Genomic DNA, 16,226 nt, shown 5'->3' with positions numbered 1-16,226 from the left:
CAACTTTTAAATATACCTTAAAACACATCAAATACAGTTGAACTTTAATTGGTATCTTGAACAATGATATCTCGAATACTATGGATGTCATAGTGATTCTGAAGTCCAAACCACTTCATTATTATGTGATCATTTTGGATTTTATTCTTTTAAATCATTTAACAACTATGCCGATTTCTTCATTAATTTTTTTATGTGTGTATATATATATATATATAATATATATATATATATATATATATATATATATGAGAGAGAGAGAGAGAGAGAGAGAGCACTGAAAAGGCCATAAGACACTGTTGCAAACTGCATCTTTAATAAGACACTCTAAGTGTAGAAGTGTACTGGTATTACACAGATAAAAAGACTAAACTGGTAATAAACAATCACTAAGTGTAGAAGTGTACTGGTATTACACAGATAAAAAGACTAAACTGGTAATAAACAATCTCTAAGTGTAGAAGTGTACTGGTATTACACAGATGTTTCATCACCAGCGTATCTGATAAGAATACAGATGCCGGTGTAGAGAGTTCGTATTATTGTCGGGTCAGGATGAGAATACATATATTTTTACAAAAATTACGCAAAATTATTGAGAGAAAAAATTACAAAAGACATAGGTAAAGTTTTGCGACCCTGTGTCAGGTAATACACCACATTTATGATTTACACTTTCTCTAGCATGTGTTGATCAGTTTACTTAACAATCAAATTCCATCATCTCTCTTCACCTTCAGCAATGACACACAAAGTTCTCTATTCACCAACAGGAGAATAAGAATTCCTTCTTGTTATGAAAGTCCCACCAATTACCAGTAAACACTGGTCTGAAACAACAGAGGAAAAGAGATCAATGATGTTACTAGAACTGTTCATTGATCCAGCCAACAAGAATGAAGAACCCTTGATCTTAGGTCAAGCTAGCATGCAATGCATGCATTTTACAGTACCGGTAGTCACAAATGAGTACATTTTGTATGTATACTGATGATTCCCCTACAAGCCTTAGTGGCATTTAAAGCACTAAATCATGTATACATACTATGTGAACACCAAACCACTGAAGTATACCTCTGTGTGCTTACCTCAGAACAAATGTACAGGTATCTTGATGTATTGTTCTGCCTGATTACACATACATGTTGAAAAAAGGTCACACTTATGATCGTACATAGCATGTTTCACAAAGATTTGTACACGATACATTAATCAATCCCTACAAGTCATTAATGATTAACTACATTAAAATTGGTAAGGTGAACTGACCTTATTTCTCGTCAGTAATATCCGAGTAAGCTGCTACCACAGAGTTTACAAATGATTTAGTCTAAAAACACACAATACCTGTGTCTGGTCCTAAACATAGAATTGTTTCATTCAAAATCAGTCACAAATTCTCCTTTAGTTATCATTGCACCGTGGCCTCTCTGTACATGCCAATGGTTTGTAATTTCACAATCTATTCAGATTCTGTGTCCCAATAGTTTATATTAGGTATTATCTACCTGTGGGGTCAGTCATGCAGAACCCAAGCAATAACACAAAAAGTAAAATGAATCACATGATGAAAACAGGTAATCAATTACAAAAGATACATCGCTTCTACCACGGGGACGTCGTTTCGAAATTCTGTTACAAATTGAGAAAACAGTAAACATTTAATTTATGTATGTACATACTTTCTGGGACTAACAGCTGAACCTAAACAACTAAATTAGCACAAGTGAAATGCAAAATACTAGGCCTTTTAAAGACACTTAATTATCATTACAAACACTGTAAAACATAATTGTAAGATTCATAATAGTATATCAAGCAAAAGTCTAATAAATAACTATTACTTTGCATAACTACATAGTAGCACAAAGAGAGGATACTCAATTTTTGATGCTCAAGCTTATATGTGTACACCAAAAATTACATATCTTTGCTGCATTTAATTATACAATAAATCACATGTTTTAAAACTATTTTCACTTGATTTTTCTACATCAACAGTCTGACATCAAAATGCACTTCAACAGTCTGACATCAACGTCGATATCAACAGCAATCTATCAAAAACTATGGAAAGGCATAACTGCAACACAAATATATGGAGATCTGCTAATAAATTAATGATTGAAGTTGGTAGATATTCTGGTATTACTAGGAATGAACTAATCCCAGCACAGTTCTATCACAACAACTAAGTGAATTAATTTTACATAAACAAGTTTCAGTTTTAAGCATAGGCACCTGGGTCAAGGATATTGCACTATAACCTATATGTAAACAATTGAGGAAATTTGAATCAGTGGGATAGGAATTTTTTTAAAATGTGGATAAATTAGTATTCTGTGATAATGACACGTGTAGTTAAGCTTTTTGAAACATTAAAAAAAATGTATAAAGAGACACCATAGATTGGAGAGAAATATTTATTCTAGGTTCCAATTTCCTCCATTGTTTACATATAGGTTATAGTACAATATCCTTGACCCAGGTGCCTATGGTTTTAAGCTCCTTCTTTATAATACTTTCTATTTGTCTCTCAAACCATGCAGTTTTATACTGGATTTGAACTAAAACTGGTTTACAATTTGTTTCATACCAATCAGTAAGTGAACTTGTTCCACATACTGCATTCAAATTTAATTTCATAATTTAAATCACTTATTTGTTGTAAAATGCAGTAAAGCAGTTATTTTCAGAACTAGTAGACCATGGGCCAGTAACACTAACACATTACCTCCCCCCACCCCACCCCCACCCCCCCTAGGGATTTTTCTACACTATGATTTTATGAAAGTGTGAATGAAATAAAGGTAAATGGTTGTTTGACAAATTTAAGTTGGAGTGTTTTCAAGATATGGCCATTTGAATTTATAAAAATTTTGGCAAATTCAAAATGGCCGTTACTGTGTTCCATACCGCATTAAAGACGACACATTGTAAACACAAACAACGGGATAGGGGCTTCCCATTTGTGAGAAATACATATAAAAAATAGAAGACAGTGTGATATGTAAAGTGGTACATATTTTTAAATGTCTACAAAATACAATTTTCATAGATACATTTCATCCATGTCTTACGAAATTATACTACATGTATTCCCAAAACAGCATACATGTACCAGTCTATTAGCATGTTCAATACTAAATAAACAGTATGATAAACGTTTAATTTCTAGATACTTTTATCCACAGGCCCTTTCTTTGCACTTTGATAATAAAAGCAGATTTCTGACTGCAACAAAATTGCCATGCAATAACCTACCATATGGCCACCTCTCCATCATCTCTGAAAACATGTGTATAGAATATCTCTTTGTATTTCTTTATCAAGTCGCATCAGACAACCCGTCTTTTTTTCAAGGGCAAAAAGGTTTGCCAAATCGTACTCTCAGGACATATGTGTCTCAGCTATGAATGGCAAATGGATATTACCTAAGCACCTCACATTTGAAATGACTATGCACTATATGACAAGTACTGAGTTAATTACACTATTAAACATGTTACATGTAAGTCACTGTAGAAGTTACTCACAGACACTGGAGCTTGAAACTACTACATGTATTTGCGATACGATTACAAATTCTGGATTAATACATCATGCAAGAATATCTCTTACAAATAACTCAGTAATTCATATACCTCGGCTTAATGTCAAACACCCTGATATATAAACAAGGAGTTAAGTTTTTTGAAGCAAAATTCATGTTTGCAAATGTCCATATTGTGTTTGTAAGATTCTCGAAGTTGGGGTTTTTTAGGGGGTTTTTTTTCTTCATTTTTTAACAATACTTTAATGAAAAATTTCATGTTTTTTGCCCCAAAACTTCAAATGGTCTCCATGCATTAATGTTCAACAATCTGATTCACAATTCACAATCAAAGGGTTACATACTTTCAAAAACAATTGTTTTAAAAGTTCAATATTATCTATATATGATCTGAAGAACTTTTCCATTTTTCGGCGATCGATTTTTAAAGAAAAAAAATCAAGTTTAAGCCCCAGAAGTCACAAATGTCCCCAAATATTTATGTCAAACATCTTGTCAATCAAAGGGTTACACAAGTTCACATATTTGCAAATGTCACTTACATCTATATCGAATTTGAAGAGGTTTTTTTCTTCAGTTTTCGGCTATTATTTTTACAAATTTTAGGTTTTTGCCCCCCAAATCGAAATGTTCTCCATGCAAACAATCTGATTTATAGTTAAAGGGTTACATACTTTTAGAAAATAATTGTTTTCAAAGGTTCATGTAATCTATATAAGATCTGAAGAGTTTTTCCAGTTTTCGGCTATCATTTTTACAAATTTCATGTTTTTTGCCCCAAAACTCGTAAATGCCCCCACGTAGAAATGTCAAACAACCTGATTTATATTCAAGGGACTATGTACTTTCAAAAAATTCTTGTTTGCAAAAATCCCTAGGGGGGTCCCCCATTACCTTTACTAGCCCATGGTCTATGGTTTGAAAACTATATAGTTCAAAACCAAAAACTTAATATATATGTGTTGTTTACAGTTACTTACAACACAATCACCTTAAAACTTCACTATGTTGTTTACAGTTACTTACAACATAATCACCTTTAAAACTTCACTATGTTGTTTACAGTTACTTACAACATAATCACCTTAAAACTTCATTATGTTGTTTACAGTTACTTACAACATAATCACCTTTAAAACTTCACTATGTTGTTTACAGTTACTTACAACATAATCACCTTAAAACTTCACTATGTTGTTTACAGTTACTTACAACATAATCACCTTAAAACTTCACTATGTGTTGTTTACAGTTACTTACAACACAATCACCTTAAAACTTCACTATGTGTTGTTTACAGTTACTTACAACACAATCACCTTAAAACTTCACTATGTTGTTTACAGTTACTTACAACACAATCACCTTAAAACTTCACTATGTGTTGTTTACAGTTACTTACAACACAATCACCTTAAAACTTCACTATGTTGTTTACAGTTACTTACAACATAATCACCTTAAAACTTCACTATGTTGTTTACAGTTACTTACAACATAATCACCTTAAAACTTCATTATGTTGTTTACAGTTACTTACAACATAATCACCTTAAAACTTCATTATGTTGTTTACAGTTACTTACAACATAATCACCTTAAAACTTCACTATGTTGTTTACAGTTACTTACAACATAATCACCTTAAAACTTCACTATATGTTGTTTACAGTTACTTACAACATAATCACCTTAAAACTTCACTATGTGTTGTTTACAGTTACTTACAACATATCACCCTAAAACTTCACTATATGTTGTTTACAGTTACTTACAACACAATCACCTTAAAACTTCACTATGTGTTGTTTACAGTTACTTACAACATAATCACCTTAAAACTTCACTATGTGTTGTTTACAGTTACTTACAACATAATCACCTTTAAAACTTCACTATGTGTTGTTTACAGTTACTTACAACATAATCACCCTTAAAACTTCACTATGTGTTGTTTACAGTTACTTACAACACAATCACCCTAAATGAACTTTTGTCATGAAAAAACCATATTAAATTTCAAAATACAAATAAAGGAATAAATGTCCAGTGTTTTCATATTATGGTGGATATGAAAACACTAATTAGTTTCTACATTCACCGACTATACAAATCACAATATGCTTCCATATTCCTCTAACACAAACATCCATGACATACAATGCATATTCCTTGTTATATGATAAATACTTCCGAGTATGGCAAAGTGATTCAGTTTTGAACTTAATAAATGACCTTATCTTTGCCATTTGTTCACAAAGTACTAACAATGTTAGGAATTAGTGCCCTTGTGATGTAATATGATGACAGTTTCACCGTTAGGGCAGCTACATATATGCATGAGAAAATCCAGAATTTTTTCCCATGAGGGAGTTCTTCCCAGTACGATCAGGAAGACTACTGACAAATAAGTTGATGGTGCAGGGGTTTCCACAATTCTGTTTAAAGTCATCATCATATCCAGCTTATTTGTTGATCAGGCCATCAATTAATCCTCTGCTGAGGGTGGGGCCTGACTGTCCAGTCTTGATCTAAGTCCTCCTCTCCATTCCTGTCTGTGATGAGGGTTGACGGAATCCATACCCAGGGTTTTCCTATCCCGCTTCATGATATCCTTCCAAGACAGTTTGGGTCTGCCAGTGGTCCTCTCCGCTGGTACGTTCAGTTGTCGGACTTGAGCAATCCGGCCAGTGCTGCACTCAACGTGCCCCAGCCAACACAGTCTGCTCTTCTGCATGATGTCTGCGAGGCTTTTTAAGTTGACTTGAGCGAGGAGGGATTCAAACGGAATGGTTTGCTCAGGCTTCACCAAACAGATCCATCTTATCATTGCTTTGTCGTTACGCTGCAATTTCTTTATAGTGTTAGCAGAAACAGCCCAAGATTCGGAGCCATACATAAGCACACTTCTGACACATGAGTAGACACACCCTCTAGTAGCTGTTGGTAGGTGCTTGTTGGTTAGGATTGGTAGCAGCTCTCTAAACTGTTTCCAGGCAGCCTTGCAACGTGTAGCTGCTGCGAGTTCACAGCCTCCACCTGATGACAGCATGTCACCCAGGTAGCAAAAGTCTGTCACTACTTCAAGCGTGCTGTCACCAATACCAACCTCCGTCATTGGTCTGCCATCTATTGGTCTTGCCGCACCAGTGCAGCACAAACACTTACAGTGAGGATCTGCTTTGAGAGGGCCCTCTATGCCACTGCACTTTTTGTGCACCCATTCTGAACAGTGTGCGCAGAGGATTGAGTTGCTGCCTGTTCCACTCAGAAATACAGAACAAGGGTGTTTGCCTGTTTTCCTCAGTAAGTCGAGGTTGGGACCAGCGATCATGACCTTGGTCTTACCCATGTTCACTCTGAGACCCTTCTCCTCCATGCTACTCTTCCATCTGTCCAGACGTTCCTTGAGTGATTCAAGCGAGGTATCAATTATTGCCAGGTCGTCAGCATATAGGAGCTCCACGGGCAGCTGGTGCGAAATTCTAGTGATAGAGCCTCGAGGACAATGATGAATAGAAGGGGACTTAAGACCAATCCTTCATGGACGCCCACTCTAACTTCAAATTCATCGCTCTAGCTGTTACCGACTCGTACCCTAATACGAACATTGGTGTACATAGACGTCACCACTTGAACCAGCCATTCCATAACTCCCAACTTTCACAGGGCCCACCAGATGACCTTTCTTGGGACACGGTCGAAAGCTTTTTCCAAGTCTACAAATGCCATGTACAATGGTTTGTTTGCTGCCAGATGTTCCTCCATGACTTGGCGTATGATGAAAATTGCGTCTGTGGTGCTCCTACCGGGCATGAAGCCAAATTGCATGTCATCAATCTGTACTTGATGGATTGGGCATTTCGCAAATTCTATGGTCGTTATAACAATCTAGTTTGCCAATACAACCTATCTTTGGGTCAAATGCTGTCTGACTTGTTTCATACCGATTGCTAGACAGTTCTTGGCACACTGATTTTGACTACGGATAACTCCGTTTACCTGATCAAGATATAGGGCTCACGGTGGGTGTGACCGGTCAACAGGGGATGCTTACTCCTCCTATGCACCTGATCTAACCTCTAGTACATCCAGGGGTCCGTGTTTGCCCAACTCTATATTTTGTAATGCTTATAGGAGTTATGAGATTCAGAGTTCGAAATTAACATATGCCCGTCAGTCTGTGACTGGTTAAAAGTCTGGCAGACTGACTGACATTTGTTTTAGTCAGTCCGATGGGACTGGTTAATTTTCTAAATCATTATTTTGGAAAATATACTTATAAAATTTTATACACACATTTGGCATGCTTCGATCTGTAGATATCAGATCAATCTGATTCGTAAATATAAATCCCACATTTAAGTGTTACAATATTGTCTGAGGCATATTGAGTTTGATTTCATTATAATAACATTAATGAAATGTTTAATTATTTCTGGAAAACTCTGTTGCTTATATTGTGTTAACACCTACAGACAAATAAAGTTTAATTGAATAAATTTTAAGTGCAAAAAGGTCATGTTTAGAACACTGTAGCTCAATAACAAGCATTGCGACCCCAGTTTTCCTTTTCAATTTCCTAATTCTCCTTCAACATATAAATTAAAAATACATTCCCAAAAAATTTACATTACTCCAAATGTCAGGTGCGAACAAATAAATAAGCATTGCATAAACTTTCTGTTAAAGTTACTGTGTACGTAATTCTGTATGTTGCTTTGGGTAAAAGTGGGTATTTTACCTAAACCAATTGTCCTATAGTGCCGTCTCTTGCTACCCTCTGCAGCAGATTATAATCTACAGACACAGTTTGTGGATAGGGATGTTTTGCATTGGCTTTGATAGTTAATTTAGATATGTGAGGTATATATAATATGTGCTTTTTTGTTTTGTTTTGTTGGTATTGTATATGTTGCTTTTGGTGGGAGTGGATATTTCACTACTGAAATAATTTTGTCCTATTAGCACCGTCTCTTGCTACCTTTTGTATCATGTTATAAGTAACAAAACAATATACTGTGCTACATGCGCATTTCCATAGAACAGTGGAGTCTGTAATCAACATATGAAACCCCCTATCCATGATGAGTATTGAGTATGTCCATTGTATACACATATGAACATTATATTTGTGTACATAACATCATATTTGTGTATACATTACATTATATTTGTGTACTAGAACTCAGTCCTGTATTGTATTGTGATTTGAATCATGTTGAGTGTTACACCTGTTTGGGCCCAAATTTGGAATAGGGGAGAGTGTTGATATTTCGGACAGTATTTGATGTATTTCAGAAATGCTCATCATCTAACCACTGAACCTAGGCATATTGTATATCAGTTGATACAACGAACATTCTAAATTGTGCTCTCGGTTTCTTTGGATTTTTTCCTGCCATTTATGCCACATATTAACACTTTAACACAGTTAGGTAGAAGGTTGTAACTTCGGACGGTGGTGTTGTTATTTCGGGCACATGGTGTTATAACTTCGGACAGTTGGGAAATTCAGTTATTGCCGTTTATTTCGTGGTTCAATGGCATTTTACGTTTTCGTTTTTGCACATTAGACGATTTTTTATTTTTGGTAGTGTTTTTTATTTTGTTTATAATTCTTTAATTATATCGGTAACTTTTACCAGAAAACTTGGTCTCAACGGGACTTGATTTTACCAATCAAACAAAATGGATGCCAGGGTCTTGAACTCAATGTAGGTGAAGGTCATGTATTTCAATCAACCAATCAGAGCTGGGTAACACATGCGCATAATATTAGGTGTATTCCATTTTGTAAATATATCTAGTTCGGAAATCAGTTTAAATTCAAAACAAATAACTATTGTAATGCAAGATATAATGCTGTTTTCTTGACTGTCCGAAATATCACACCCGTCCGAAACATCAACACTCTCCCCTAAATCATATCATATCTAATACATCATCATAAACAGGTCTTACAATAATTACCTCTAGAAATTGGGAACCTTTGGAGTTAGAAGAGACAGCGCTAAACTCGTAACAATGAACAAAATACAAAACAATTCAGCACCTATTTACCTGCAAAATTATAGTACATGAGTGAGATAATAAGTAATATTCTACTCAAAATTCTATATATCATTAATTGCCAAAATTGTAGGTTACTAGAAATTTTCAACAAATCTTTTATTCCTGATACTGTAAGAAAGTGGAATACATTCAGTGTTGAAACAAGGGAAGCAACTTCAATTAATACTTTTAAGAAATGTATGCAAAATAACGTTGCAAATCACCAAAATATATTTCATATGGGAAAAGATTTTTGAATATAGTACACACAAGAACTGTATTTTAAGATTTGCTTTACATCGTTGTAACTTGATAGATAATCTAAATTGCTAATGCAGAAGGTTGATTGATTGTATCTCCATATGAGACACTTAAGAATTTTTGACTCCTATGGAGACGTCACCAAGACCGGTGAAGGGCTTCAAATTTAGGCCTTTGTTTGGCGTTTACAGCCATTGAGCAGTAAGGGTTCTTTAGCGTGCCACACCTACTGAGACACGGGTAATCCATTTTTAAGGTTATCTCCGAGGACCTATGACATTCACACCTGATGCCGAGCGTTTGGCAATGGAACTGTCACTACCTGTTTTAACGACTTAGGTCTGTGCCAGCCGTGATTCGAACCCCGGCCTTCCGCCAAGGTCACAAGGACAAATATCTTGGTACCATAGAAAGATCTTGTCATAAGAAATATGAGAGCTCTAATATTTACCATTTAGAAGTTATGACTAATGTCAAATTTTTTAAAAGTATGTAAAATGTCAAGGTGAAAAGGTATAGTACCCATGGAAAAGTCTTGTCACAAGGAATACTTCTGTGAAATATCAAAGCTCTAGCACTTACTGTTCAAAAGTTATTAGCAAGGTTAATGTTTTAAAAAAGTAGGTCAAACTCCAAGGTCAAAGTCACAGGGTCAAAAATGTTGGTACTCATGGAAAGGTCTTGTCACAAGGAATACTGATGTGAAATATCAAAGCTCTATCACTTACTGTTCAAAAGTTATTAGCAAGGTTAAAGTTTCAGACAGAATGACAGAAACAATATGCCCCACGATCTTCGATCTCGGGGGCATAAAAATTCCCTATTCTGAACATCTAAGCTAAATTATAATGTTCAGCAACAGTATAGATTTAACAAGATGTGTTCTTAAAACTTCAATGCCCTCAAAAGTGCATACACTGATGAAAAGCTTCAAATAATATAATAGGTGTACTGACATTAAAAGATATGACTAATTTGGACCCATCCTAGAGTCAAAACCCTGGGTTGTAATAACCATTTTTTGTACATCTTTTTCTGCTATTCCTAAGTATGCATTTAGATTTTATACAGTATCAGCAAACTTACAGATAAATACTGTATACTAAGTTTGGCCCCACCCGGGGGATCTACCCGGGGATCATCAATTTCACAATTTTGGTAAAGGACTACCTGTTCTTTCTAAATATCTATTTACTTTCAATTTAGTATCAATAGCACTAAAAATGTTATTTAAGTGTTTTACACATAAATACCATATTACCAAGTTTGGCCCCGCCCTGGTGGCAAAACCCCTACTCCGGGGATCATGAAAACAATTTTGGTAGAGGCCTTCCTGCTCTACATCACCTTGCATTTAGTTTTTCTTACACATGCACGGTTCTTGAAAAGACTTTAGGTCAATTTTTGCCCTGCCCCTAAGGCCCCAGGGGTGCTGGAGTCCTGGGGCGCGTTTAACAAAAGAACTTACGACTTACGACCAACTTTACATACTGGAATTTTCCAGTTTATTGTTAGATTATTCACTCCAAATGCAAAACATTTTTTTAAAAATTGTTGAAAATTAAGCCTCAGAAAAGTTTTACTTTATTCATTTAAAGTAATAACTGTGTAATAGAATTTAAGACTTGCGACATTGTCGTAAGTTGTTTTGTAAAACAGGCCCCTGAAATTTAAAATTTATGTCTCCCTTGTCCCAAAGATGCTTCATACTAAATTTGAAAAGAATTGGACTGGTAGTTATCAAGAAGTTAAAAATGTTCAATTGTTAACGGACGACACACAATGACGGACGACAACCAATACACCAGTTTCGAGATACGAACTCTTCTGTATAGGAGGTGCATTTAGTGGAACTTTGAATGCCTAAGTGGGACAGAGTGGATATACAGCCAACGAGGAAGACGATGAAATGTATTAAAAGCGGCTTCTCTTTAAATGTGTAAATGAGGGAAATATTAAATACTATCGAAAGAAATGTTTTACCGAAGAGGAAACATACAAACAATGTCATATTTGCAAGAAATATCTTGGATATGGTACTTATGACCAGCAAAATAACGTGATAGGATAAGAATTCTATGTATTTAATTACTTCCTAAATACTTAATATCACTTACTTAGTTTGTGTATCAGTCGAATTCGGGTTATTAAAGAGCGTATGAGAAACTTACTAAGATGTGAGAGAATTTCAACTTTTGAAGAACTGAATATATTTGAGCAATCTTGTGTAATATTCCGGAAATTTATCCACCGACCATCCAGGTTCTACATTGTAATTTTCAATGTAAACATATTGAAAACAAAATCATTTAAAGCTGGGAGTTTTCAGGTCGTATGGGGCTTTAATGAATATTTGAAGGTATATTTGGACACAAGTATAGTAGGAAAATATGTTAAGAATTTTTTGATATTAAATTTATGAGACAGCAACACAAGAATACAACGATATCAGGCCTCAACTGTGCGCAGCTTGCAGCTTTTTGTGCGTCGTAAATCTAAGGTTTTTATAAGGGGTGGATCTGTAGCTCTCCGTTATGTCACAATATTTTTTCAGAGGGCTACAGTTCTGCAGCTAAAAGGAGAGTTACTATTATGTTTTCTGTTTATTCTGATAATTCAATTTCATGGAATAATGATACCAGTTTGCCCCAACAATATTGAAATTATGTTTGAAGTTGTTTGAACAATAAATTCACAAAATCTATAACACTGCCTAACTCTTGTTAGAGTATTAAAAAAAAAAAACAACCAAAAGTTCAATGCTAAGTCTGAATAAGCTTTTCCACAGGAGTCGGCAATTTTATTAATATTTAAAGTAGAAATAAATGAGAAATGGGCATAAATACTACCACTGAACTTCGCGAGCACGCTCATATATTTCTACTTCATAGTTTATTGATAAAATTGCCGACTCCTGTGGCTTTTCATTGAGACAGAATTACGTGAATGCCCTATAAATTTTGCATGGAAAAACTATATCTTTTGGTGACATATAAATCTACAAATTGTTCCCATTGTAAATATTTGAAACAGCCTCTTGCTCTTTAGTGGATTACCTATATAAATTTTTCTCAAATTTCTGTGCTACACAGTACAGAGGTGTACTGAGGAAATTCGAATTTGTATTCATGATTCACAAATCCTGAAATAGTTACTGTGTTGAACCTATTTTAGTCTCCGTCATTTCGCAATAGAATTTACAATGATTAAATTTTATTTATTTAAAAACATTTCTTTCAATTTCAAAATATTCCTACCCAACAAAGCTGGTAAGAGTCTCGATTTTCCCTCTGTTCCCTCGATCGGAACACCTCGTATTCTACGAAGAAGAAAAATCCTTCGGCTAATCTCGGCCGATTGCGGTACCCTTTACCAATCGGCCGAGGTGTGCCGAGTGAGAAAATGCGATGGAAAAGGGCGAGAGAATGCGATTGTTCTGACTAACCAGTATTGAGTTTTTCTATATAGGCCTATTTCAGTGTGTGTGTTTTGTGCTACGTAGAAATTAAAACACACTTTACTTTACAGGTTAAAACATAAAAATTTACATCTTTCAGAGTATTTAGAATGATCAGATAAAATTTTGCTAAATAATAACTACTAGATCTAGGCCTATAGTTTTTATTTTAAAATATCTCCTCCCGCCCTTTAAGTGATAGGTATAGACTACATGGATGTCATGTCTGTCCAATTCTCTAAAGAGAATCCCCCCCCCCTAAAAAAAAAAAAACAACAGATCACGCATTGTTCATTTTGGAGCATTGATTGAAACATTTATGTTTACCCCTGCACCCATATCTTTCTATATCTGCTTTTTGTTAAGCTTCTAGAACCCAATATATCCTGGATATATCTACTCGATATTATAGACTCCATCTTAAAGTAAATTATCCTACCCCGTTCTTTCCATCACAACTTAATTTTGTCCGTAATGAAATAATAACACCAAGAGGGGGCTACATAAATTTACTAATTAATACATTTTTTTATTGTATTATATTTTAATTGTTGACGTTTTAATTATTACCATTCGTTTGTTTTTAACCCTCCTTCCAATCATACAAACAACCTACACGACCTGATGAAACACTGATTATCTCAGCAGATTCGATGTGGCTATATTAAAGGGACTGGTTCACGATTTTTGGGGGAAAATGCTTTTCATTTTTTATGTTAAACATTAAAAATATAACTGATTTAATGTTGACAGCCAAAATTTGTGTAAACAAAGACTCGAGTCTTTTCATGTATACAAACATACCAGTGAAATGTTAATTTTGTAATATAAAGCATCTTAATTTTGCATACTCACAACTTTTAAATTTTTAGATGATACGTTTTACCCAAAGAATGCTTGAAATGTGAAAGATATAATAAACTTAGATCGATATCCATTTCTTTTGAAAATTTCGTAAACAATGACATACCGCAATGTTTTCAAAACAAACAATAAACTCTCTAAAATAACCTTCTGTGATAATGTATAGCCTTAATTTTTATGTGAAATCTTCTACACACAGTAGATAATAGATTTTGATCATTAAAAGTGATAAACAAAATCTTGGGGAAAATCAAGGGTTTCTGAGAAGTCTTGACTTATCTTCACAAGTCAATGGTTATTGATTCGTTACCTCGCACTAACAAATCAATAACCCTTGACTTGTGAAGATGCCTTGGCTTAGAAAGTTGAGCTTAACTAAGCCAACACCGAACGTTTGTTTACGTTTCTCAACAACGTCTCATATCAGGCATCTTTTCAAAAGATTTGGTAGCCCTAAAAAGGGCTTTTGTTTGATTGCTGATGGACACAGCGAGTCCTCGTAGAGAACTTTTACTTCTTGGCTGCTGCCTTCTTTGGCTTGGCTGTCTTCTTGGGTTTAGCTGCGGCTTTTTTGGGAGTCTTGGCCTTCTTGGGTTTGGCTGCCTTCTTGGGCGACTTTTTGGCTGCCTTGGGTTTGGCTGCTTTGGGTTTGGCGGCCTTTGTTTTCTTTGGCGACTTCTTTGCTTTAGTCTTCTCTCCTGCTGGTTTTTTAGCTGCCTTGGGTTTCTTTGCTTTGGGTTTCTTTGCGGCCTTGGGTTTTGTGGCCTTTGGTTTCTTAGCGGTAGGTTTTTCTCCCACGCTGAATCTGCCCTGAGCTCCCACTCCCTTGCTCTGCTTCAAGGCCTTACTTTTGACACCGTTTTTCAGGGCCACCTTCACGCGAGAATTGACTTTAGTGGGGTCGTTTCCTACCTTGAACTTGCTCATTACATACTTTAGAATAGCTTGGCGTGAGGATCCTTTCTTTTCCTTCAGGTTTTTGATGGCATCCAGAACCATGTCGATATATTTAGGATGATCTGCAGGCTTCTTTGGCTTGGCTGCTGCCTTCTTCTTTGGGCTCTTGGCCGGGGTTGACGCACTATCTGCCATTTTCTTCTTTTCTTCTGTAATCGTGATCTGATATGACCGGATGAAAGCTCAAACGCTGACTGAACTTTAAACGGTCCGCGTCGCTTTATATTAGCGGAGCGCGGACGTCGTTGAAAGCACCCAATCGATAAGCCGAGTTTTACATGGCTGACATAAATATAAACGTAAATGTGTCTGATGAGCAATTTCAAACTTGATTTGCAAATTAAAAGTAACTTTTGCGTGAAATGCAATTGTAACACGAGATAAAGTGTATTCATAACTTTATATTTAATCATAATTAAACAATATCAAACAAAGCAGGATGATAAAAACATTGAATCAAATCAAAATTCTGCGGGTGAAAAACGCTTTGCATCGTATAAAACATTAAAAATCTTTCATAAATTGGCCTAATATTATAAATTCATGAATTGGAACACATAGTCTAGATATGCATGTATTTGAGAATTTAAAGGAAAACGTGAACTATTGTAATTAATGGGAGTAATTAACATGAAAATGTGGGTATGCAAAACACAGATTTTAGCGCGTCATATACAACCTACTTTGTATTACGAGACTGTTAGTCAGAATTTTCTATATGAATACATTTTTATTAGAAATATGAATCAAGGCAAAGATTCATTGAGACCAGAATTATACTTTCGGTGTATTTTTATAAAGATTGAATGCTACAGTGAGAGTTATTTGTCTATCCACGGTTCTGTTGCTCGTAGCTTTGTGTTGATGACCTCCATTTTCCTGGTCGATCCGCACGTTCAAAACAAAATCTAAATTGAATGTTTTATGCCTTCACTTATGACTTAATTGTTTCTACATGAAGTAATTTGTTATCAAAATTTGGTAAAGATAGAATTCTTGACAATCAAATCGTTATTTTACGTGAAGAATGAGAACTCGGCCCGTAATTTAATCTGAAAATGGCGGAAATACAAACATTAT

General features: G+C 35.2%; 2 protein-coding genes across 3 annotated transcripts in view; both read right to left on the bottom strand.

Annotated features, from left to right (window-relative positions):
* Positions 1–13,284, bottom strand: part of LOC125669662 (Ig-like and fibronectin type-III domain-containing protein 2) — a 91,105-nt gene extending 77,821 nt beyond the window's left edge. Inside the window, exon 1 of one of the 2 annotated variants that reach the window (XM_048904351.2) lies at positions 13,126–13,284. The gene's annotated coding sequence lies outside the window, so the exon portion shown is untranslated. Of the gene's footprint in view, positions 1–1,269; positions 1,493–13,125 lie in introns of those variants that run through there. The other variant, XM_048904352.2, reaches the window with a different exon arrangement.
* Positions 13,285–14,664: 1,380 nt separating this feature from the next.
* On the bottom strand, positions 14,665–15,336 carry LOC125671340 (histone H1-delta-like). The gene has a single exon (XM_048906979.2). It carries the CDS (start codon positions 15,279–15,281, stop codon positions 14,700–14,702), a length of 582 nt encoding a protein of 193 aa, XP_048762936.1. The 5' UTR covers positions 15,282–15,336; the 3' UTR covers positions 14,665–14,699.
* Positions 15,337–16,226: the final 890 nt, after the last annotated feature.

Source organism: Ostrea edulis, chromosome 4 (assembly GCF_947568905.1).
Source record: "Ostrea edulis chromosome 4, xbOstEdul1.1, whole genome shotgun sequence".
Lineage (NCBI taxonomy): Eukaryota > Metazoa > Mollusca > Bivalvia > Ostreida > Ostreidae > Ostrea > Ostrea edulis.
The sequence above is the reverse complement of the archived record's forward strand: the minus strand, read 5'-3'. Positions and strand labels throughout refer to the sequence as shown.

Excerpts from the sequence above, each read along its gene's own strand:
- LOC125671340 (XM_048906979.2), bottom strand. The coding sequence starts at position 15,281 with ATGGCAGATAGTGCGTCAACCCCGGCCAAGAGCCCAAAGAAGAAGGCA.